The following is a 23780-nucleotide window of genomic DNA, read 5'->3' as shown; positions in this document are numbered from 1 at the left end:
ATTTGACAATAATTCCCTACAGTGCGGTACGGTGTGCGACACCAAACAAGAGACGGACCTGCGGTCACACAACCACAAGGAATTTCAGGATGCGTTGTATTCACCATCCCTGCATGCTGAGGCCTGGCGAGACACCCAGGTTCGCTGCCATGGAAGTCACAGGCGAGGGGATGGGGGCGGGGCGGGCAGAGGAGCTGAACCAGCCCAGCGCTGCACTGTCATAAAAACGCAACGGACAGAAGGTGCTCAGAGGTGCCTCAAGGGAAACACTGGCATATACAAGACTCCAGGAAAACACGGCTTAAAGCCTATGTCCTTTTTTTATAATTTATAAACTGGTTTTACCGATGTGTGCATTGGGGAAAGAAGAAATATGAAAAGAAAGCCCTCAATTCTTGCAATAAAACCAAACCAGTGGCAGTAGCATGCCCATAAGAGTTTGTTACCAGCATCATTTAAAATCTTTTCTGCCTGATTCATTCTCTTCCCTAAACTCACTGCAGTCAATAATAAGGATCTACAAAATAGATTGTTTTATTCTCTCCCTTATTTTCACCTGTTGCGTCGCAGAACACCAGTGTGCAGGAAGCTGTTCGAGGGTTCACTCTGTCCCTAAGCGTGTGGTCTTGGATCAGTGTTAATATTCTACACACTTACTGGAAACTTTGATTTAGTCATCACAGTTGAGCCACTACAGGATTCGGAAACATCTAAATGACCACAGTAAGATACGTCCTAACAAAAAATGTGAGAAACACGAAATTCTTACTTGATTTTGGACAGTTTCTGTAGGATGATGCTGAGCTTCTCTAGGATGTGGAGGTCGAGCTTCGGGCCCCGGAGCAGCACCGAGCAGGTTCGGAAGAAGAGGGAGCAGCTGCACACCTGCAGGAAGGGCTGCAGGAACCCTGCGAGACAGGCAGGTCCGCGGTGAGGGGCCAGCGCGCCTGCGGATGGGCTCACCAACACTGAACTGGGTGTTCATTCTTTCCCCTCCTAAACTATGGGGAAAGTACCATCATTTGAAGAATTAAAATACTACTGGCTCTTGTTGAACGATGCAAACCGAAGGTAAGACCATTTCCCCTGGTGTCAAACTTCCATTAAGCGGAATCTAGAAGAAAGTCCGTAAGAGGAGGCTGTTTAAATACTTAGCAGTAAGAAATTCTGTTGGGGTAGTAATTCTTTAAAAACCCTAAATTTAAGAATTTCATTTATGTGCTAATGACAACTTACATAATCGCTGAATAGGAAAAAACTTTTTAAAGCATAAAAGCAAAAGTGGGAAAGATTCATAAAAGAAAAGATTGAAAAATTTTATAAGGTAAAAAACTTTAAATGTCTATGTAAAAGAAATGAGAACAAATTAAAAGGCGAAAGCTCTAAAAAACAAAACAAAAGGGAAATGCCAAACTTGGTGGGGCGGGAGTTGGGGGCAGAAATCTCCTCGTAATATATTTGCCAGAAGAATTGATATTTTACTATAAAAAGAGCTCCTATAAATCACTAAGAAAAATATGGACCTAATATTGTTAGAAATGAGCAAAGGGTGCAAGCAAGCAACTCACAACAGCACAAAAGCAGTAACCACATTCAGCTCAGTGCTGGTGTAGTGAGACAACTGCAATTTGCCAGATTCCTATGAAGAGACTGAAGTGTGATATCCTTTGACTCTGACAGAGACGTATACAAAGGTGCATGAAAAAGAGCCCCTGTAAAGTCTGTAACCGTGGAAACTGAGAGCTCCACTGAACAAAACAGTGTGTGACAATGCTTTCCAAGGTGTAAGTCACTTAATTTGTAATTAGGGAAGCTTGGACAGAAACAAAAATCATACAATAACATTAAACTGTGGCCTTTAAAACAGTTAAATTCCCCTGTAAAACTCAGGGGCTCCCAAAATGGAGACAGAACTTTATTTCCAGCACAAATCAGTGACTAAAGGACGTAAGAATAAGAGAAGTCTGCGCTCATCATTCTTTTTGAGCACATAAGCACAGCCGGAAAGACTCTATGCCAGTATTTTGATGGTGTACTGAGGAAAATAAACTATTAAGTGGTGAAACTGGCAAACCCCAAAATAACAGTCGGAGGAATGTTCTGGTAACAGGAAGTGAAAGCTGGTGCATGGAATCAAGGTTGTGCCCTTTGCACGGGACCCCGCGGTGAGAAGCTGGAGGGGAAATGCACACCTCCCCGCGGGAGCCCACCAAGTGTCTACATGTGTTTCGATCTCAGACACACAGACACTTTCTGAAGAATGAACTTTAGGTTACGAGTATGGTGCACATAATCTGCAAATATATTAAAAATACACCCAGAGTTCAAGCAGCTTCGTTAAGCAATTGTACACCTTCCTCCGTTCAGATCCTGAGACCCGTGGTGCAAGTCACTCTCAACCGGAAGGCTGACCACTGCACAGCTGACGAGTGAGGTCTGGGGAGAGGGACAGCCCCCAGTCACTGCCGGAGCCACCTCGGGGGGTTCTCAACACTGCCACAGGCCACAGTATCAATGCTTTCCATTTAAGAGCCCGCAGAACACCTAAGCAAGTTATGATAGTTGTTTGTAAATTGCAAAAGTGTAAGAGAGTGCATCTCCCTTTATTTTGCTTTACTTTATGTGTAAATCAGGTCCTGGCATGAATAAAACACAGATATTTACAAGTAAGCACTTCCAAATAAAAGTGAACTTCCTTGTATGACCTCTGTAATGGAAAAAGGCCAAGACCAGGCAAAGAGTTTAATATACCCACATATTTTAAAAGTAAAGCTTATAAAGGTCTTTTAGAAGCAGAAGAGGTTCACTGGCCTGACTTCCAATCTCTCTTCTGACCTGTGAGACAGACATCAAACAAGAGAAAGGAAACGCAAAGATTCATATATGCATTCGGTTAGGTTTACCTATAAAAGGTGAAACAATATAGTCAACATTTTCTTCAGTACTACCGTGTTTAAATTAATTATATATTTTTTAAGCTTAGAAGAATTTCAATTTGAATACACGTGGCCAGTACGAGAGAGGAAAAGAAGAACCAAAGGCCCAAAAGGCCAGGTGACTCCTCTTCTAAACTTCCCTGATGTCTTCACTGATTAAAATGGGAAGATCAAAGTGCTTGAGAGAATTTCTCTCCCCAACACCTAGTCATATGGATCAAAAATTGTAAAACAAATGAAACAAAAAACCTCATTTACAAAAACCAAACCCACACACAGACAAAGGAAGGGGAGAAGTCCTCGTCACGACCTTAAAACTGGCAGCAGGCAGCCCAGGACAGAAGCATGAAGTTCCAGAGCAGGGCCTGAGCCCACCTCGATGCCCCTCTTCCGCAAGACACGGGGGAGGGGACACAACCTCGGGAATTCTCACCAACCCCCCCCCAAACCTGCAGAGGAGCCACTGCCGCCTCTTCACTCCTCTGACAGGGAATCAACTGAAAACAAAGTCCCAGAGCGAACTGTACTGGGAACCAACTGAAGCCAAGAGAATTTCTCTATGGGAACAGGACACCCACGCCTCCCACTAACTAGGTTAAATGAACCCAAACGAGATAGTTTAGCAGAATCTGAGAAGTGAGAACACAGCCCTGAGAATCTGGCAAAGAGCACGTCACCACCAGAGCCACCGGCTACAGGAAAGAACGGATACATTAGGGAAAAGGGCTTTCAAACTGTGGCACGGAAGGGAGAGAAAACCTGGGCTGGGACGAATGGTAGGCAGAGTGTGGAAGGCCCACCCCGTCCACGAGGACAGGGAACCAGAGTCATCAGAGACAGATGAACCGGTTTGCAAGGCAGAAATAGAGACAGATGTAGAGAACAAATGTATGGACACCAAGCTGGGGGCAGGGAGTGGGATGAATTGGGAGATTGGGATTGACATATATACACTAATATGTATAAAATAGATTTAAAAAGAGACAGCACGTCAACTCGGTGAGCATGTTATAGCAATCAATCAACCACTCAGTCAATCAACCAATCAATCAGAAAGGGATATAGCACACACAAGGCAGAGTCAAACCTAAAAGAAAACACAAAAACAGAACAGTTTTCCGTAAGAGTTCTGAGGTCTCAGTTAACCTAATAACAAGGCTAGTCAATAAAATAAGAAAGAAAAGATGATAAACGGGATTTAAGAGAATCAAAACACCACCATTAAAGAAGTAATAAATTAAAACATCAAGAAACCGAAAGGACAGAGCTGAAAATTAGATTACTATCATAACAATCCGATCATCACAGAGAATGAAAACAAAGAAGAAAGGACCAGAAAGAAGCCAAGATATGGAAAACCATCAAAAAAGATCCATGAGGACAACTGGTGTTCCTAACGATATAAAGTTAATAAAAGAAAAAGATTACATATTATGTTATGTGTGAAATGCTAAGTGGACACAGAACTGGACCTGCAGATCCAACGAGCACAACAGCAACCCAGGCAACATCCAAGGGCTACACCGTGGGCTTGAGGGAGGAAGCAGCTATCAACCACCCAGGAGAGCAGCAGGGCACCACTGCTGGGAAGGCCGGGCTGCCCTCTGGCCTCTCGAGACAGCCGCGAAGCACCACGTGCGACCCAGCATGAGCACTCAGACGGGACCTCCTTGAGTGTAGGCGCCCCGGCAGCGCTTCCAACACAACACGAAGCAGCCTCCACAGCACCTCCTAAACTGGGGGGTGCACACAGGCGAGGGAGCAAGATTAAGAGATCGTTCAGGGACTTCCCTGGTGGCGCAGTGGCTAAGAATCCGCCTGCCAGTGCAGGGGACACGGGTTCGAGCCCTGGTCCAGGAAGATCCCACTTGCCGCGGAGAAACTGAGCCCATGCACCACAGCTACTGAGCCTGCGCTCTAGAGCCCGCGAGCCACAACTACTAAGCCTGCGCTGTAGAGCCCGCGAGCCACAACTACTGAGCCTGCGAGCCACAACTACTGAAGCCCGCACACCTAGAGCCCATGCTCCATAACAAGAGAAGCCACCGCAGTGAGAAGCCCGCACACCGCAACGAAGAGTAGCCCCCGCTCGCCGCAACTAGAGAAAGCCAGCGGGCAACAACAAAGACCCAATGCAGCCAAAAATAAATAAAATTAATTAATTAAAAAAAAGAGATCATTGAGAATTAAGAACAGAAATGCAGAGGTTGCAGTCAAAGGACTAATCCTGAGCGCTGAATGTGATTAAATGTAAAACTAATATAAAGCAAAGTAAGAAGAAGAAACTAGCATGAAGCAAATGTGCAGATTCTGCCGTCACAGGAAAGATACAAACTAAACGGCCGGGAAGTGGAGGTGGGGAGAAGGAAAGAGCGGTGGTGCCAGTGCCCACCTTCCACGGCTGGGTGTCAGCACTGCCTAAACCGAGCGGTGCAACCAACAGGGCACACTTAAAAATGGTTAAAATGAGAGATTTTATGTTGTATATATTTTACAATAAAAAAGGTAAAAATAGACTTGATGTTTTTCACCTTCTTTCTTTCTTTTTTTTTTTTTTTTGCGGTACATGGGCCTCTCGCTGCTGTGGCCTCTCCCGTTGCGGAGCACAGGCTCCGGGCGCGCAGGCTCAGCGGCCATGGCTCACGGGCCCAGCCGCTCCGCGGCATGTGGGATCTTCCCGGACCGGGGCACGAACCCGCGTCCCCTGCATCGGCAGGCGGACTCGCAACCACTGCGCCACCAGGGAAGCCCTCACCTTATTTCTTAACAGAAGAAGCTTGTGATCATTTTTGACCCAACTCTGCTTCATTTTTCCTGTTAGATTAAGCACGTCTCACTAAATAACGTGTGTAATGAGCCCCCTGTGTTACAGCATCTCCACCTGCCACCCACCCACCCGCCCCCCTCCTCCAAGGACACACGCACAGGACGGTGTCTGCAATTACATCCACCGAACACTGATGATGGGTATTTCCAAATGACAAGGTTTCTGGGGATTTTTTGGGAAAAAACACTTAATGCTCTCTACAGTTCTGCCTTGCTTGAATGGTTTTTTTTTTTTTTTTTGAGTACTGAAAGTTCATTTATATTTAATTTTCAAATTGTGGTGAAACATGCGTAACATAAAATTTACCATTTTGACCATTTATAAAAGTGTAGTCTTTGTTAGTGTGAAGTGCATTCACGCTGTTGGGCAAACATCCCCCGACCCCCCCGCCCCGAGCTCTTCATCTTCCCCAGCTGACTCTGTCACCGTGAAACACCAGCCACCCCTCCAGCCTCTGCCCCCACCATCCTACTTCCTGTCTCTATACATCTGATGATTCTAGGGCTCTCACGTGAGTGGAATCATACAGGATTTATCCTTCTGTATCTGGCTTATTGCACTGAGCACAATGTCCTCAAGGCTCATCTAAGGCGTGGCAGGTGCCAGCACTTCCTTCCTTTTTAAGGCTGAGTAATATTCCATTGTGTGCAGACCACACTTTCTCTTGCTGCCTTCAAGATTCTCTGTCGTTGACTTTTGACAGTTTAACATCATGTGTCTCCGTGTGGGTCTGTCTCTCTGGGTTTACCCTGAACTTCACTGAGCTTTGGCATTTGCTTAGCTTCTTAGATTTGTAAAACCATGTCTTTCCTCAAATTGGTAAGCCTTCAGCCCTAGTTTTTCATACCACCTTCGTGAACTCTCTTAGCTGGATCTTCTGGATGACTCGCTGCAGCTTCTACACCAGCACTTGCTGCTTCCTCTCGCTCTTTCATGTTACGGAGGCAGCTTCTTTCCTGCAACCTCATGAACCGACCTCGCCGGCTTCAGACTTTTCTCCTGCAGCTTCCTCATGTCTCTCAGCCTTCAAGAACTGAAGAGGCAGGGCCTTGCTCTGGATTAGACTTTGGCTTAAGGGAACGCTGTGGCTGGTTTCATCTTCTGTCCAGACACGGAGACTCTCTGCAATCAGCAAGAAGGCTATTTTGCTTTCTTATCATTCCTGTGTTCACTGAAGTAGCACTTTTAATTTCCTTCAAGAGCTTTTCCTTTGCACTCACAGCTCGGCTAAGTGTTTGTTTCAAGAAGCCTGCCTTTAGGCCTATCTTGGCTTCCGACATGCCTTCCTCACTAAGCTTCATCATTTCTAGCTTTTGATTTAAAGTGAGAGACGTGTGAGTCTTCCTTTCACTTGAACACTTTGAGCCACTGTAGGGTATTAACTGGCCTAACTTCAATACTGTTGTGTGTCAGGGAACAGCGGCCGGCAGAACAGTCAGAACACACACATTATTAAGTTCACCATCTAAGGGTGCAGTTCATGACCCCCCCCAAACCATTACAAGAGTAACATCAAAGACCACCGATCACAGATCACCACAACAAATATAATAATAATGAAAAAGTGTGAAACACTGTGAGAATTACCAAAATGTGACACAGAGACAGGAAGTGAGCAAATGCTGGGGGAAAAATGGTGCCAACCGGCTTGCTCAAGGCAGCGTCACCACAAACCTTCAGTATGTTTAAAAAAAAAAAAGTACTTGGAAAAAGCACAATAGAGCAGGGTGTGCTTGCAAATGTACATATTTTTGGATACTAAGACTTTTTGGTTTTTTGCCAGTTTCCAAATTTCTATTACTTTTATAATAAAAGTAAATTATACTTGAAAAAAACAAGGTGTGCAAAATGTACTCAAACACATTGTTGCCATTCAGGTGTGTCACCTTGGACAAGACGGTTTCTGGGGCACACAAGAGGATAAACTAACAATACAAACACAAACTTAAATGTTCCATTCAAACTACGTCTGACAAGAAAAGGAAAGTATTCTTTAAAATAAAGTAAGACTCATGTCCTTACACAGCTAAACCCAGATAAGTAACAGCTTTTACCACTGACAGGAAGAAAAAAAAGAAACCACCGAGTAGTTTTCTAAAAGCACATTGCTCAGGTATTGTATGATTTACATTCACGCCCGAAACAGATCATCAGAAGCCCTCAATCTAAAAATAACAGTGTGCTCACAATACGTATGTTCAGGTAAATCAACGCACAGACCTCAATTTACACTCAAGGAAACGCGTCACAGCAGCTTTCAAAGAACTCTGCCTGCACAGCTAAGGGTAGCCCTCACGCCTGGGGAGCAGCGGGGCTGGGCAGAGAAGGGACCCTGCGGCCACAGGGGCCCAGGACGGACGGAGCTCCTACCGCTTCCCCACCTCCGCACCGAGGAGCAGTCTTCTTGAACTTGCCACCCAGCGCCGGGAACCCAGTACACTTTCCCCAAATACTGTCACGACAGTCAGTAAACAAGGCGGCCACCAGACTAGGTGGCTCCAGTCCCCCCAGGTCACAGCCCACCAGACAGAGCAGAACCCAACCAGAATCTGAGAAACCGAACTCAAGAACAACGATCCTAACAGCCAAATGAGGCCAACATTGTATTAGACACAAATACACAGGTGCTCCGCTTTGCTTCCGTGTCTTGCCTACAAAGCCCCTGCCCGAGGCCGGCCGCCGGGCACCCGGCCTCGCGCACTCACTCCCAGGCTCAGGTCCCGTCTGTGGGCTCCGCCTCCTAAAAGGTATAATCAGAAATGCAACACAGGGAAAAGGAGCAGCTCCACGTGAAAAGGAATGACCGAAGCTAAATGCTGCTTCTTACAAGTCGAGAGCTCACCTGGGGTCCAAACAACAAGACAGCCAAAGCGAACCAGAGCACCCGGGCTCGGCACCCCCATCCGTATCCGGGCTAGGTGAGGGGCCACCGCCCGCAAGTCAGAAGAGCGCGCTACCCCAGCACGACCGCCGGAGGGAACCGGGTCCCCACCCCCCCTGCAGGTGGGGACGTGTCTGAGGGCCCCGCTCCCTCCCAGCCTCAGGGACAACACGGGACACAGAGCGCAGAGAGAGGCACGAGGACGGGAGTGACGCCGCAGAACGAATCCACACAACCGGGGCCCCCTGGAAACTGCGCCGATTTCGTGCAAATGTGGACGAAGGGTCAGGGGTGGGACTAAAGACGCTACCACACAGCATTCAGGGTATAAGAGGCACCAGGGCCTGACCCGCAGAGTCACACTGTCAGAAGAGATGTAACACTCACTGGATTCCACTGTCATCTGCAGCAGGCTGTCGACGACGCAGGACAGGAGCCCTTTGCTGGAAATCTTCAGGTGGCTCAGCACCACCGGGACAGCCTGGTACTCCAGGAACAGGCTCTTCCCTTCATCCGCCTTCAAGTCCAGACACAGAGAGTCAAACGCCTGCGCCAGGTAGTCGGCTGAAAGACAGGGCGTCAAACAGCGGCTGCGTCAGTGGTCCAGCTGGTAACGGACGCGGACGGCAGGAAGGGAACACCGCCACTTCCATGGATCCAAGAGGAAAGGAAAAACTGAACGACCAGAGGCGACAGGCTGAAGGCCAACGGGGAGGGACATTACATTATGACAGGGCAGAAGTCGTTCAGAATTTCCCTACTGTAACGCTTAAGTCACAATAAACACCGTTCCTTCTTTACATCAAGAAAGAAAACGATGGATGCTTAATAGGAAACACCACAAGGAATGTTGGTCCCCGTATCTGACTGTAACTACCGCGTGCGTCCACAGATCTCAACAGCATTAGCACCGTGATCTTGACAACGCTCCTGAGATTACATTTTCTTGCTACTGCTGCCACACGGTCACCTGTTTCAAAATGCAAGTTCATACAAACGTGCTCAGTGGGTTTTAAACCAGGGTTTCTGCCCTCTGATCCAGACCAAACAGGAGCCCCTCAAAGAGCCTCAGGAGACTGACCCGCCCGGAGTCTCCTGCGATGCCTCCACCGTGACAAATGGCTGGAGATCCGACCACAGCCGACGCAGGGACGGCACCTGCGGTCAGGAGCCCTGGAACGTTCTCCAAGATGTTCCATGGGTGACTGGGAAGCACTGATGTGACCGGGATCAACGCAGATGAGTTAAGATACTTCAACGGCTACAACGGTTTACACCGTGCTTTCAAATGTGCAAGAACATTCCAGTTTTCTAAAACTCTTTCAACACACTATTCGAAGCAACAGAAACTGTTCATGCTGTTCACGCACTAGTGAGTTAATTTTTCTGCTGAAAAGTTCTGTTTAAAGAAGGCTCAGAAGTGTTGTGAAACACACTGAAAATATGACAGGATCACCACTAAATTCCTGTCCTCTGGCCTCAGGTTTTGTCTCTTCTTTGCTGTCCATGCTACGCAAACTAAAGAAATAATTAGAGCCCTAATTACTAAGAATGAGAAGCTGCTGGGACTTCCCTGATGGCGCAGTGGTTAGGAATTCGCCTGCCAATGCAGGGGACACGGGTTCGAGCCCTGGGCCAGGAAGATCCCACATGCCGTAGAGCAGCTAAGCCTGTGCGCCACAACTACTGAGCCTGCGCCCTAGAGCCCGTGAGCCACAACTACTGAGCCCGCATGCCACAACTACTGAAGCCCACGCACCTAGAGCCTGTGCTCCGCAACAAGAGAAGCCACCGCACCGCAACGAAAGTGGCCCCCGCTCACCGCAGCTAGAGAAAGCCTGTGCGCAGCAACGAAGACCCAACACAGCCAAAAATAAATAAATAAATTTATTAAGAAAGAAAATTGAGAAGCTGGGAATAACCTGTGTGAAATTAAAACACGTGAAAGAATTTTTAGAACTTAAGGTCTGCGCCTCTGTGTCTATTTATAACACACTTCATCTTTACTTCTGGTAGCATCTGGCCCAAGGCACACTACTGCACTTAACTTCCGAGCTTCACAGAGCACTGCAAAGCGACCGTGTATGTAGGTCGGCAGAGCTGCAGCTGCTCTCCGGAGCTGCCGTGCTGAGGCGGGAGAGCGCTGACGGCCGCTCCCGGGTACAAGCACCACTATGCGTGCTGCCCTGCTGCATCTGACGCCAAGTCCTCTCCCTTCTCACTCGGCATTGCCTCAGATTAAACAGGCCGAAGGCTGCACGATACAGCAGGTTTGCAAACTTAAAAAGTAGTCCTTTATTAATTTGGAGGGGATACAAAGATGGTGTTTGGTTATTTTATTTTTATTTTTTTCGGTACGCGGGCCTCTCACTGTTGTGGCCTCTCCCGTTGCGGAGCACAGGCTCCGGACGCGCAGGCTCAGTGGCCATGGCTCACGGGCCCAGCCGCTCCGCGGCATGTGGGATCTTCCCAGACCGGGGCACGAACCCGTGTCCCCTGCATCGGCAGGCGGACTCCCAATCACTACGCCACCAGGGAAGCCCTGGTTATTTTTTTAAAGTGGTCTAATCTTTCGAGGGGAAATTAAAAGTTACCTCCTTACTTTAATTTCCCGAATAATGAAGATTTCCTAAAAACCAATTTAACCTCTGAAAGAGTATTCTAAAAAAGTTTAGTTACCAACTGTGCCAAACCTGGTTTCTTTCTATACACATGCTGTACTACTGAGTGTTTAAGAAACGTCCCGACGTTCAACAAGACCACGTTTTAGTCCTGATCAGAGGCCATCGGTGGGCGACGGCCGGCTCGAGGGTCGGATCGGATCGAGTCTCGGCAGTGACTCCACCTCTGCGGCCGGGCCCACCTGGGACTGTGACCGCAGAAGGCGGCAGAGACCTCCAGCCCAGCAGCCCCTGGTGCGGTGTAGACAGGTGCAGGCGAGGGGCCGCATGGGGGAGGAGCCCAGCCCAGCCCAGCCTCCCAGCGGAGCTGAGCCCAAAGAACCAAGTGTTTACGTGGTCCATTTGAGCAGCGACAGAAACCCAACGGCATCCAACAGATCGATTCTGTCTCAGGGGAAACCAACCCTGAGCGGTTTAATAACAGCAAACAGCAATGACGGCCACAAGGAGAGTGGCTAGCGTACTGCTTAGGGGCCTGCTGGACGCCAGAACGCCGCGGTGCAAACACAGAAACGGGAGGGGCCCACGCTGCACATCACTGACGGGGCTGAGCCTGTGGCTGCAGAGCTGAGCTCTCACCTGCCGGTCATGCTGCCGCCTCCCCAGGCCAAGCCTTCCTGCCCCGGAGCACGGCAGTCACACCCCGCACCCCTCTAAGGCTGAGGGGTGACAGCATAATCACAAACACACAAACCTGTGTAGGTCGCGGGCCGAGAGCGGGTAGGGCAGGCCTACAGAACAAGCCCTGACGCACACATTAAGTCCAACAGGAGAAGGCTGTCCCTAAGACAGGTAATCCCATCACGTAAGATTCTTATCACTTCTTCTAATGCTCGTATCTTTACACGGATCAAGTGTAAAGATCAAGTGTGCATGCACAGAGAGTTGTATTAAAATGTTTCACGCTGATTCCCACACCTATGCAGTATCATTGTTGATGACGCATGACATTTCTCTGTCCTCGAGAAAGATCTGGCTCCCTTACAGTTTGTTCTTCTGTAAAAATGACAACCCCACGTCCCTTCTCAGGTTCCTGTGGGGAGGAACCCTGAAACCACCGAGTGTGGCTAGAAAAAGACCGGCAACAGCACGAGAACCCACCACTTTCTCCACCAGCGCAGACAGCACACCAGCAACCTGGGACTTCGTTCCCTTTTGAACTGTTTCCTTACAATAAGTCTTATTAAACGTTAGCATACATCTTGGTGGCTCCTGAAACCAGAATGCACTTCAAAAGTGATCCTAAACTACAGCGCGATCAAAGCTGTACATGTCCCCTCCGGTGGCACATTCCCCGATCACTTCGCTTTGTGTGACGGGTCTGAGGTCGCAGCTCACAGCGAATGTCAGAGAGCCGCACAGCAGTGACGGAGGGCGCAGGCTTAGCCTCCACGTATCACCTGCAGGACGGGGGTGAGAGAATGCTGCCCCCTCGCCACCCTGCTGGAAGGGTCGGAGCAGCCAGTATGCGGCGCTTAGCCCAGGACAGCAGGCACTGTGTAGGTGTCTGCTATTACTACCTCTGATGGTCTCGGGGAGTCACACTGGAGGGTCAAGAGGTGGGCTTTAGAAAGAGCTGAGCTGAACCACGCTGTCAAACACTGCTGTGTGGCCCCGGCACAAAGGTCTAGGCTCTGTGACCTAAGAACCACTCAAATGGGGATAACCATGTTCAGACAACATACAAAGGGCTTGACATGACAGTGTCAAATCCACACCAACGATCACTACCTGCGTCGATTCTCAGGAACAATCTACCCACACTGTCCAGTCAGTGGAACAGGAAATCACCTTACAGACCCACATATTTTTGGGTTATTAAGCATTTAATATTATGTGTATCATCCAACACATCTATTCTCCATTGTCTCTACTAAATTTACCGATATTGTAACAGACACTTCTATTTTATAAGTAGGAGATGTCCTCTCACCAAGTCTACTGTTTAATTTAAGAGCTTTTCTTACGCTTACTTTTTTACTTTTCCCGGAACTTGCTGCAGCGCGTGGCAAGACAGCGTGTGCCTCAATCCCCTTTCCCCACACTTGCACCACCGCCCCTAACGGCGCTTCCTAGGTGCCCTCCTGCTCTCCTGGCTCTTCCTCGGCTTTCTGGCTGAGACCCAACGGCCCCCTTCCAGTCCTCAGGACCTCTCTGGGGCACCTGACAAGTGAAGGCTGACAGGGGACCAGGGGACCAGCTCCACAGGGGCTGGCTTATGATTCCATGTTCTTAAAAAACTGACTTGGACCAGGAAGCAATCAAATTCATTAATTCAGTAAGTGCACACGAAGTGCCAGTTGTGTGACAATTCGGGACTATTTTCCTATTATAAGGTTTTATATCAATATTACTCATTTTTATTATTACACATCACAGTTGTTTTACAATCTGCGAAGGCAAAGCCTCCGCCCCAGGGCTGCTATTTCACTTGTTTCCTTTAAATTAGCACACTCACTGCAAATATTCTTTCAAATAAACTTTTCTACTACTCTCTCAGCTTACACAAACCATACTGGAATTTTAATTGGTACCATTAGATGCAGCCACCTGGGGTGTCTTATAGATTCTAATAATACTCTTGGTCTTCCCGGGTAAGAAGAACGAAAGTCCTTTATTGCTGCCCTTTAACTTCGGCGATAATCTTTATCAACCTGTTCATTCACCCATTATTTACCAAATCTTTACTTATGTCCTGTTATATTTCACAACAGATGAGGTTTTACAGATCCCATGTTAGATTAATATCCACATTTTTTACATTATTTTGTTTTGCTTACATGAACAAGATCTCTTTTTTTCACACATTACAGCTGCTTGTTACTGATGGTCACGGTAGTTACGCTCTAGTCACGACAGCAGTCAAAATCAACGGACTTTTGTGAATTTCCTCTGGAGCCCGTTTTCTGAAACCCAGATTAGGCCTTAGACCACTTGGGCTGCTGTAACACAATGCCAGAGACTGGACGGCTGGGAAAGGACAGAAGGTCCTGCTCGCAGCTCTGGGAGTCTGGGGTCGAGGTGCTGCTGGTTTGGCATCTGGCGAGGGCCCTCCTCCCCCTTCACGGTCTTCTTGCTGTGTCCTCGCGTGGTGGAGGCCCGAGGGAGCTCTGTGGGGTCTTGTTCATCTGGGTACCACCCTCACGACCTGAGCGCCTCCCAAAGGCCCATCTCCTGACACCACCTCCCTGGGGATTAGGGTCTCCTCAGGTGAACTTTGAGGGGGACACACATTCAGACCACAGCATACTGATCTCTCAGCCAGTTTCTCTGACTGTCAGACTTACACAGAGTACCCATGAGTTACCAGTTTTCTCTATTCCTTTCCAAGGTTCATTCCCACTTGTTTAAGGTCACCACAGGTGGTCAGCACGGCCAATACTGTGCTGCACAGAAGGGGGACAGGAGGCACCGAATCCCTTCCTGCTTATTTCTCCTTTCCATTCGCTCCATCGGTAATGAATACCACTTTGTATCAAATGACGCTATCATGTATGCTGACATGCGGTGGACTCTGGCTTGGCTAATACCCCTTCTCACAAACAACCTTTCAGGCAGTTACCACCCTATCTGTTAAGAAAATAAGAGTCACAGTTTGGTTTTTCCCTTAAATTCCTTATAATCAGGAGAATATACTTCAGAGAAAGTAGGCAAAATAATTGACCACCACTGCGCACTTAAAAAAACAACCAACCAGACTGAGTTATATAATTTAACAGGGAAGGAAGAAAGATGGTCTATTTATTGTTTGACTACATTGGTATCACTCACCTTAACACAAATTCTCATATTTAATAATCCAAAAAAGATAACTACTTATAGCTGTATATCAAAACTGTACTAAAAACGGCCAACTTTGATGGAAACATTTTTTTTTTTTGGCTATGCGGCATGCAGGACCTTAGTTCCCCGACCAGGGACCGAACCTGCGCCCCCTGCAGTGGAAGCGCGGGGACTTAACCACTGGACTACCAGGGAAGTCCCTGAAGGAAACATTTTTAATGCATTCATTTCCTCGTTCCCTCGTATACATCAAGCACCAGGCTGGGTGCAGGGTGTACAGTGGGCAACAAGGCGGTAAACTTACACACGGGTGTGGGGGCTGAGAAACCTTTTCTGTGAAGGGCCACGTAACAACTTTACAGGCTCTGGAGGGCAGGCTGTCTCTGTTGCCAGCTACTCAGCTCTGTTGTTATATGGCAAAAACAGAGACAACAGGAAACAAATGAACATAACTGTGTTCAAATAAAACTTTATTGACAAAACAGGTGGTGGGCCACATTTGGCCCATGGGCTCTAGTCCGCCAGGCCCTGCTCTAGTGGGAATCAGTAAACTATTAATAGCAATCTCAATACCACGCGGGAAACGCAAGGGCAGTGGCAGCAAAGGTTGCTATGGGCACGTGATCTAAGAGCATCAACAAGGGCCTCTGGGAGGGGCAACAAAGCCAACCCACCACTCATTTTTCTCAAATTCAGCAATTAAAGTAGTTTCTAACAGTGGGTCACAAGTATAAAACAACTTAAAAGCTCATTCTGAAAATGTAAAATATATTCAACTATAGTGTAAGAACTGCTCCACTACGGAGGATTCTCTTCTGGTTACTGACCAGAGATTATACCACAAGCACATCTGAAAGCTTACCTTGTGTGACTGTTTTGAGAACAATTAGAGTTGATAAAAATCTCAGTGGTAAACTGGAGCTCTTAAAGAAAGCAGCTGTCTTTGGTTTACTCTCCCCAGAATGCTCGAAAGAATTACCCTGAAGGCCCTTGGTCACTACTCCTTTGAATATGTCTTCACCCAGTCGCCTCAATGTTGACGTCATAGTCGAATGCTGTTAAAAACATGTACTGTCTTAGTACACTTACTCAGGTTCAGAAAATATGTATTTCAAATACTACAATCCAATATATGAACTAAAAATAAGCCAATCTTTTGCTAACTAAAAACAGATGAAATGGAGCTGGAAATATGCAAGACTGGAAAGCAGTAATTTTATAATCAACTCTAAAAAATATTTATACTACATATTCCTCTAAGAGAAATGGGTACAACCAAGAAATGAGAAACAGTAATTTCCAAAGAATTAAATTAGGAGAAGCACTATGACAAGATTCCATTTCAAAACATCTAAGAGCAGATCGTGAGAGAGCTCTGGCACAGAGCAGCCAAAGGAACAAGGAGAGGCTTGTGGGGTCTGGGCTGCCCGCCTCCACCACTGCCGAAGAGCCCAGCATCCCCCAGTGCCCGCTCACACCGATCATCTAGCGCCTCGCTGCTTCACAGCCCAGTCAGATGGTAAATGTCACCACGATTGCGATACATTTTATCCATTTCAGAAGAAAAAAATGCTGGGTTAGAATCATGGACAATTCTCAGGGCGAATCAACTCAAACAAGAAAATGAGCAAAACAGAAATGATGGCATATTAACTCCCTCTAAAACAACACAGGCTCTGACGGTTTTCCACAAATACGGTAAGAAGCCAACACAGGAAAAGCATTCAAACTGCTGCAGATGGGAGTGCTGAAGCCACACTCAGAAATAACTTAAAATTCCCTTTGTTATAAACCCGTATCACTGACTTTTGTAACGGCTTCCCCCATCTTCTGAGGATTTCTGACCCATCTGTACCCAGATAAGCACTGATCTTGCAATGTGGATAAAAAGCATCAGCTCTAGAATTTCTGCACATAAAATCAGAGGCAGATATACTGAGATTTTATGAGTGTCAGAGGCCAACTGATGTGGTGAGTCGCACAAGCAGTGCCACCTGATTCACATATATCATCAATAAGCTTTTGATATCATTAGGAAGAGATAATACATTTGTGCTTTAAAGCCTCAGCGTGAAAAGGTAATAGAAGAAAATATTTCAAAATCCTACTCAGAATAATGCATTAGGAAGACAGGATTAAGGGAATTTTGCTTATGTCTAAAAATAAGCTTTTTGTTTTCCTAAACGTGTGTTGATACTACTTCCCTCTAAGTGGAAACAGAAGAGAAACCAAAGTCTCTGCTGAAGAACGTGATGTCTCACGCACCTGTGCTCAGTGCGGCTCAGGACCCGCCTACGGGGGTCGCTCGCCCCAGGACTTCACCCATATTTTATAGGACAGGTTGCCTTCTCTACTATAAGGCAAAAAACATGTCAAAAACAACTTTGACCCGCCCCCCAGGTTAACAAACTTTTTAAAGTAGAAAATAAGATTTCTGGCCACAAGACTGAGCAGGTATTACCTCCCCCAGTCTTCCTGCTCTGAAGACAACTAAACCCCCTGGACATTGTACAGAAAACAAACACCAGATGACTGAAAGGCGGACAGAAGAAAGCAGGCTGGCTGGGGCCCCAAACACCCAATACGGCTTCAGACTTCCCAGATCTGGAGCCGAAAAAGCGGCCACCAAAGGATAGAGAATGCCCACCCTAACGCCAAGCGCTGATCTCTGGCCACAGGGCGGCAAAGGGCAGACCTGCGAGACAAAAAACGTGCAGACAAGACTGCGCTCCAGCCAAACACCACAGAACAGCCCGTGGCCCAGCCCCCCAAAGCCAGCAAGGTCGTCAGGAAGGCGGGGACTCCCACCCCCGCCAGGCGGAACGGCAGCGTCGGCGGAGGCCACGTGGGAGCCGTGAGGCGCCCCCAGCCCCACCCCCACCGCCTCCCATGGCCACACCGGCTGGCGGGGAACCAGGGCTTTGACTGAGGAGGCCCCTCGTCTGCAGAGCAGCGCCAGCCAGGCGAGACAAAATGTTTACTAACATCCGGAGTCTCGTGACACAGTGCCGGGATGTCCAGTTTCCAACAGAGAATCACTAATCACACCAGAAGGACCTCAAACTGAATGAAAAAGGAAAACCAGTACTTGCCAACACCAACATGACAAACACGCTAGAGGAGCTGTGACGAAATGAGAAATTACAGACATTTTTGAAACAAATGAAGAAAAAAACAGAAAATCTCATCAAAGAAAAACAAAGTCTAACCAAAGAAAATGTAAAGAAGAACCAAATAGAAATTTCATAACTGAAGCCACAACGACCAGGACAAGCCCTCAGTGAGCTGCCTGAGCAGCAGAGCAGAGAGCAGAGGGAAGGGCCAGCGAAGTGGGAAACACAAGAACAGAGACTGCCCAATCTGAGCAGAAAGGGGAACAAAAGAAGAGACTCGAGAAGCTGAGGGACCGTCACAAAAGCTGTGACAGCAACGACAATCAGAGCCCTGGAAGGAGCAGAAAGCCAAGCGGGGCCAAAGGAACAGCTGAAGGGGCGGCGGCTGGAAGCCATTTGCAGAGGTTGAGGCAGCTGAGCAAGCCCCAAGGAGGACAGACCCAGAGACCAACGAGACACAGCGCAGCCAAGCTCATGAAAACTGAAGAAAGGGAACAAAACCAAAAGCAGTGTCAGAGAAATGAACATACACGGGAAAGCAATTCAAATGGCAGCAGACTTCTTAACAGAAACCACAGAAACTGACTAGAAGGAATTGGCACAACATTTTTCAAATGCTGCAAGAAGAGAACTGTCATGCCCAAATCTGAAATCCAGTGAAAATATGCTTTAGAAATGATGGGGAAATCAGAGCATTCTAAGATGAAGGAAAAGCTTCTGCACAGCAACGGAAACCGTAAACAAGATGAAAAGACAACCCTCAGAATGCGAGAAAATATTTGCAAACGAAGCAACCCACAAGGGATTAACCTCCAAAATATATAGACAGCTCAGCAACTCAAGAGCAAAAAAACAAACAACCCAATCAAAAAATGGACAGAAGATCTGAATAGACATTTCTCCAAAGAAGACATACAGATGGTCAAAAGACACACGAAAAGATGCCCAACATCGTTAATTATTAGAGAAATGCAAATCAAAACTACATTGAGGTATCATGTCACACCGGTCAAAATGACCATCCTCAAAAAATCTACAAACAATAAATGCTGGAGAGGGTATGGAGAAAAGGGAAGCCTCTAACACTGTTGGTGGGAATGTAAATTGGTACAGCCACTGTGGAGAACAGTATGGAGGTTCCTTAAAAAACTAAAAATAGAGCTACCATATGACCCAGCAATCCCACTACTGGGCATATATCCCGAGAAAACCACAATTCAAAAAGACACATGCACCCCAGTCTTCACTGCAGCACTATTTACAATAGCCAGCACATGGAAACAACCTAAGTGTCCACTGACAGAAGAATGTGGTATATGTATATACAATGGAATACTGCTCAGCCATAAAAAGGGATGAAATCATGCCATTTGTAGCAACATGGGTGGACCTGGAGATCATCACACTAAGTGAAGTAAGTCAGACAAAGAAGAACAAATATCATATGATATCGCTTATATGTAGAATCTAAAAAAAAAAATGATACAAATGAACTTACTTACAAAACAGAAACAGACTCACTGACTTAGAAAACAAACTTATGGTTACCAAAGGGGAAAGGCTGGGGGAATAAACTGGGAGTTTGGGATTAGCATATACATACTACTACATATAAAACAGATAAACAATAAGGACCTACTGTATAGCATAGGGAACTCTGCTCAATCTTCTGTAATAACCTAAATGGGAAAAGAACTTTAAAAGGAACAGATACATGTATACGTAGAACTGAATCACTAGCTGTACACATGACAATAACACAACACTGTTAATCAACTATACTCCAACATAAAATAAAAATTACATAAAAAAAAAAAAAAAAAAGACAAGACAGTTTGTCATCAGACTGCCTAAGGGAAGCTCTCCAAACAGGAGAGACGGAAGAAGGAGCTTTGAGACATCGGGAAGGAAGAGCACGGTGAGCTCAAACACAGGTGAGCAGACAGACTTCCCTGCTCATCTTGAGGCATGTTCGACAGCTGAAGCAAAAGTGGTAACACTGTGCAGTGTTAGATTTGTCCTCAAGAAAACTACTTTACCAGAGCCTAACCTACTGGAGTTTTATCGGAGTCCAATCAGCCTAGGGGAAGGGAAATGACACCCAACTCCAGTGAACTCTACGCTCCTGCCCCACCTCAGGGGCAGAAGACCCGAGAAGCACCTGTGAAGTTCACAGGCCAGGGACACGCGCTCCCTGGAAGACTGAGACCTGATCACACAGCCAGAGCACTCCCCTCCACACACCTGCCACCACAGCACTGAAGGCCTATCTGCAGCAGCTCCGGGGCACAGTGCAGCACGTCCAGGTAGCAAGGAAGACACGAGGCACACAAAAGGCAAAGCACAGTTTGAAAAGCCAGAGCAAGCAACAGAATCAGACCCGAATACGGTAGGAATGCTGGAATAATCAGCCTGGGAATTTGAAACAACTATGATTAACATGCCAAGAGCTCTAATGGAAAAAGGAGACAACACAAAAGAACAGACGGATAAAATAGGCAGAGAGATGAAATTCTGAGAAAGAACCAAAAGGAACACTAGAGATGAAAACCACTGAGAATGGAGAAGAGCTTTGCTGGGCTCATTAGTGGAATCTACGGGGCTTCAGAAACAACCTCTGAGCTTGATGATACCTTCTACAGAAACTTCAGAAACTAAAAAGCAAAGAGAGGGACTTCCCTGATGGCGCAGTGGTTGAGAATCTGCCTGCCAATGCAGGGGACACGGGTTCGAGCCCTGGTCCGGGAAGATCCCACATGCTGCGGAGCAACTAAGCCCGTGTGCCACAACTACTGAGCCTGTGCTCTAGAGCCCGCGAGCCACAACTACTGAGCCCGTGTGCCACAACTACAGAAGCTCACGTGCCCAGAGCCTGTGCTCCGCAACGAGAGAAGCCACCACAATGAGAAGCCCATGCACCGCAACGAAGAGCAGACACTGCTCACCGCAACTAGAGAAAGCCCGTGTGCAGCAACGAAGACTCAACGCAGCCACCCCTGCCAAAAAAAAAAAAAAGCAAAGAGAAAAAAAAAGACTGAAAAAATGGAACAGACTATACAAAAATTATGGGACAACTACAAAAAGTGTGACATACAGGTAAGGGGAATACCAGAAGGAAAAGAGAAAAAGAAACAGAGTACTTGAAGCAATAATGACTTGAGAATCTCCCTCAAATTAATGTCAGAAACAAAAACACAGAACCAGGAAGCTCAGAGAACACCAACTAGGATAAGTAGCAAAAGAAAAAATAAAACAAAACACTACACCAAAGTGTATCATAAACTACAGAAAATAAAAGCTAGGGACTTCCCTGGTGATGCAGTGGTTAAGACTGTGCACTTCCACCGCAGGGGGCACAGATTCAATTCCAGGTGGGGGAAGTAAGATCCCACATGTCGCGCAGCTGGAAAAAAGAAAGGAAAGAAAAGCTAATGAAAAGAATCCTAATAGAAGCCAGAGGAGAAAACAGCTCACCTATAGCAGAGCAAAGATAAGAATTACATCGAGGTTCTCTTCAAAAACCACATAAGCACGAAGAGAGCAGAAGGAAATATTTAAACTGCTGAGGGAAAAAACCCCGCCAACTTAGAATTCTATATACTGCAAAATTATCCACCAGAAATGAAGCGGAAATAAAGATTTTCTCAGATCAACAAAAACTGAAGGAATTTGTTACCAGTAGACCTGTCTTGCAAGAAATACTAACAAAAATTCTTTAGAGAGAAGGAAATTATATATCTTGGGAAACTTGGATGTGCATAAAGTAAGAGCATTAGGGAAGGAAGAAGTGCAGGTAAAATAAAAACACTTATTTTTCTTATTCTTAATTGGTCTAACAGATAACAGTTTGTTGAAAATAATAGCAACAATGTATTCGATTATGTATGCATGTGTGTTTATATGTGCATGTGTGTATAACATATATACACACGTGTGTGTGCTTATGTATAGGGGTAATGAATGACAGCAATGAAACACAGAAGGAAAGAATTAGGAATATTTTGTTCTAATAAGGTACTCAACCACTAAAAAAAGTTAAAAAAGTAGTACAATTGACATGCTAAAAAGGATGGAAAGTAGACTATCATATGTCCAGTTAAAGCCACAAAAGAAAGGAAAAGAGCAGAAGAACAAAGAACAATGTCAACAAACAGAAAACTGACAACTTGGGTAAATATTAACCGAACAGTATCAATAATCACTCTAAATAACAACAGTCAAAACACACCAAATACAAGAGACTGTAACAGAAGATCCCTATACACTGTGTACAAGAAACCCACTTTAAATCTAAAGGCACATACAGATTAAAAGTATTCAACAAATGGATAAAGAAAGATATACCATGCTGACAGTAATCACAAGAAAGCTGGAAGAGCTTTGAAATCTTACTTTCAGACAAAACAGGCTTCAGAGCAGGGAAAGTTACCAGGGACAGGAGGGGCATCACATAGTGATGAATGGGTCAATTCTCCAAGAGGGTGTAACAACACCTTGGGTACGGTGATCACTTTTTAGATACAACACCAAAGGCACGATCCGTGAAAAATAACTGATAAGCTGGACTTATGCAAAAGTGTGTGCAAAAGACACATCTGATACAAGACTGTTATCCAAATATACAAAGAACTCTAAAAACTCAGCAATAAGAGAATACACAACCCAATTAGAAAGTGCACAAAGGACCTGGACACCTCACCAAAGAAGATATACAGACGTCAGGCAAACATAAGATGCTCCACATCATATGTCATCAGGGAGACGCAAATTAAAACCACTGTGAGATACTGCTACACACTATTAGAAGGGCCAAAACCCAGAACACAAACAACACTGAGTGCCGGCGAGGATGTGAAGCAACAGGAACTCTCATCACTGCTGGTGGGAATGCAGAATAGCGCAGCCACTTTGGAAGACAGCTTGTAGTTGCTTAAAAAAAAAAAAAGTATATTCTTACCATACTATCCAATAATCATGCTCCTTGATATTTACCCAAAGGAGTTGAAAACTTATATCCACACAGAAACCTGCACATGGATGTGATAGCAACTTTATTCATAATTGCCAAAACTTGGAAGCAACCAACATATCTGTCAGTAGATGATGGACAGATAAACTGTGGTCTATCCAGGCAATGGAATATTATTCAGGGCTAAAAAGAAAAGGGTTATCAAGCCATGAAAAGACAGGGAGGAACCTTAAACACATATGACTAGGTGAAAGAAGCCAATCTGAAAAGGGTACACACTGTATGGTTCCAGCTCTACGACATTCTGGAAAAGGCAAAACTCTGCAGACAGTAAATGGACTGGTGGTTTCCAGGAGTCAGGGGTTGGGGGAAGGCAAGAATAGGCACAACACAGAGGATTTTTAGGGCAAACGATTTTTTGTATCAAATTATTCTGTACAATGACGGTTACATGCCCTGATACATTTGTCAAAACCCAGAGAACGTACAACACCGAGACTGACCCTGATGTGAACCTCACACTGTGGGTGATGATGACGTGCACGTGCAGATCCATCGACTGTGACAAAGGTCCCATCTGGTGGGACGCT

At 46.2% G+C, this 23780-nt stretch overlaps 1 protein-coding gene across 1 annotated transcript in view; it reads right to left on the bottom strand.

Annotated features, from left to right (window-relative positions):
* CCDC138 (coiled-coil domain containing 138) overlaps window positions 1-23780 on the bottom strand; it is a gene marked incomplete at its 5' end in the record, with an annotated part of 48589 nt that overhangs the window by 1336 nt on the left and 23473 nt on the right. The window contains 3 exons of the mRNA XM_082672468.1: window positions 770-908; window positions 9032-9208; window positions 15971-16163. Coding sequence (XP_082528594.1) covers window positions 770-908; window positions 9032-9208; window positions 15971-16163 — 509 coding nt within the window. The remainder of the gene's footprint in view (window positions 1-769; window positions 909-9031; window positions 9209-15970; window positions 16164-23780) is intronic.

The sequence above is a fragment of the Grampus griseus genome, assembly GCF_964374135.1.
Source record: "Grampus griseus genome assembly, chromosome: 15".
NCBI classification, from domain to species: domain Eukaryota; kingdom Metazoa; phylum Chordata; class Mammalia; order Artiodactyla; family Delphinidae; genus Grampus; species Grampus griseus.
This window is presented reverse-complemented; position numbering and strand designations above follow the sequence as displayed.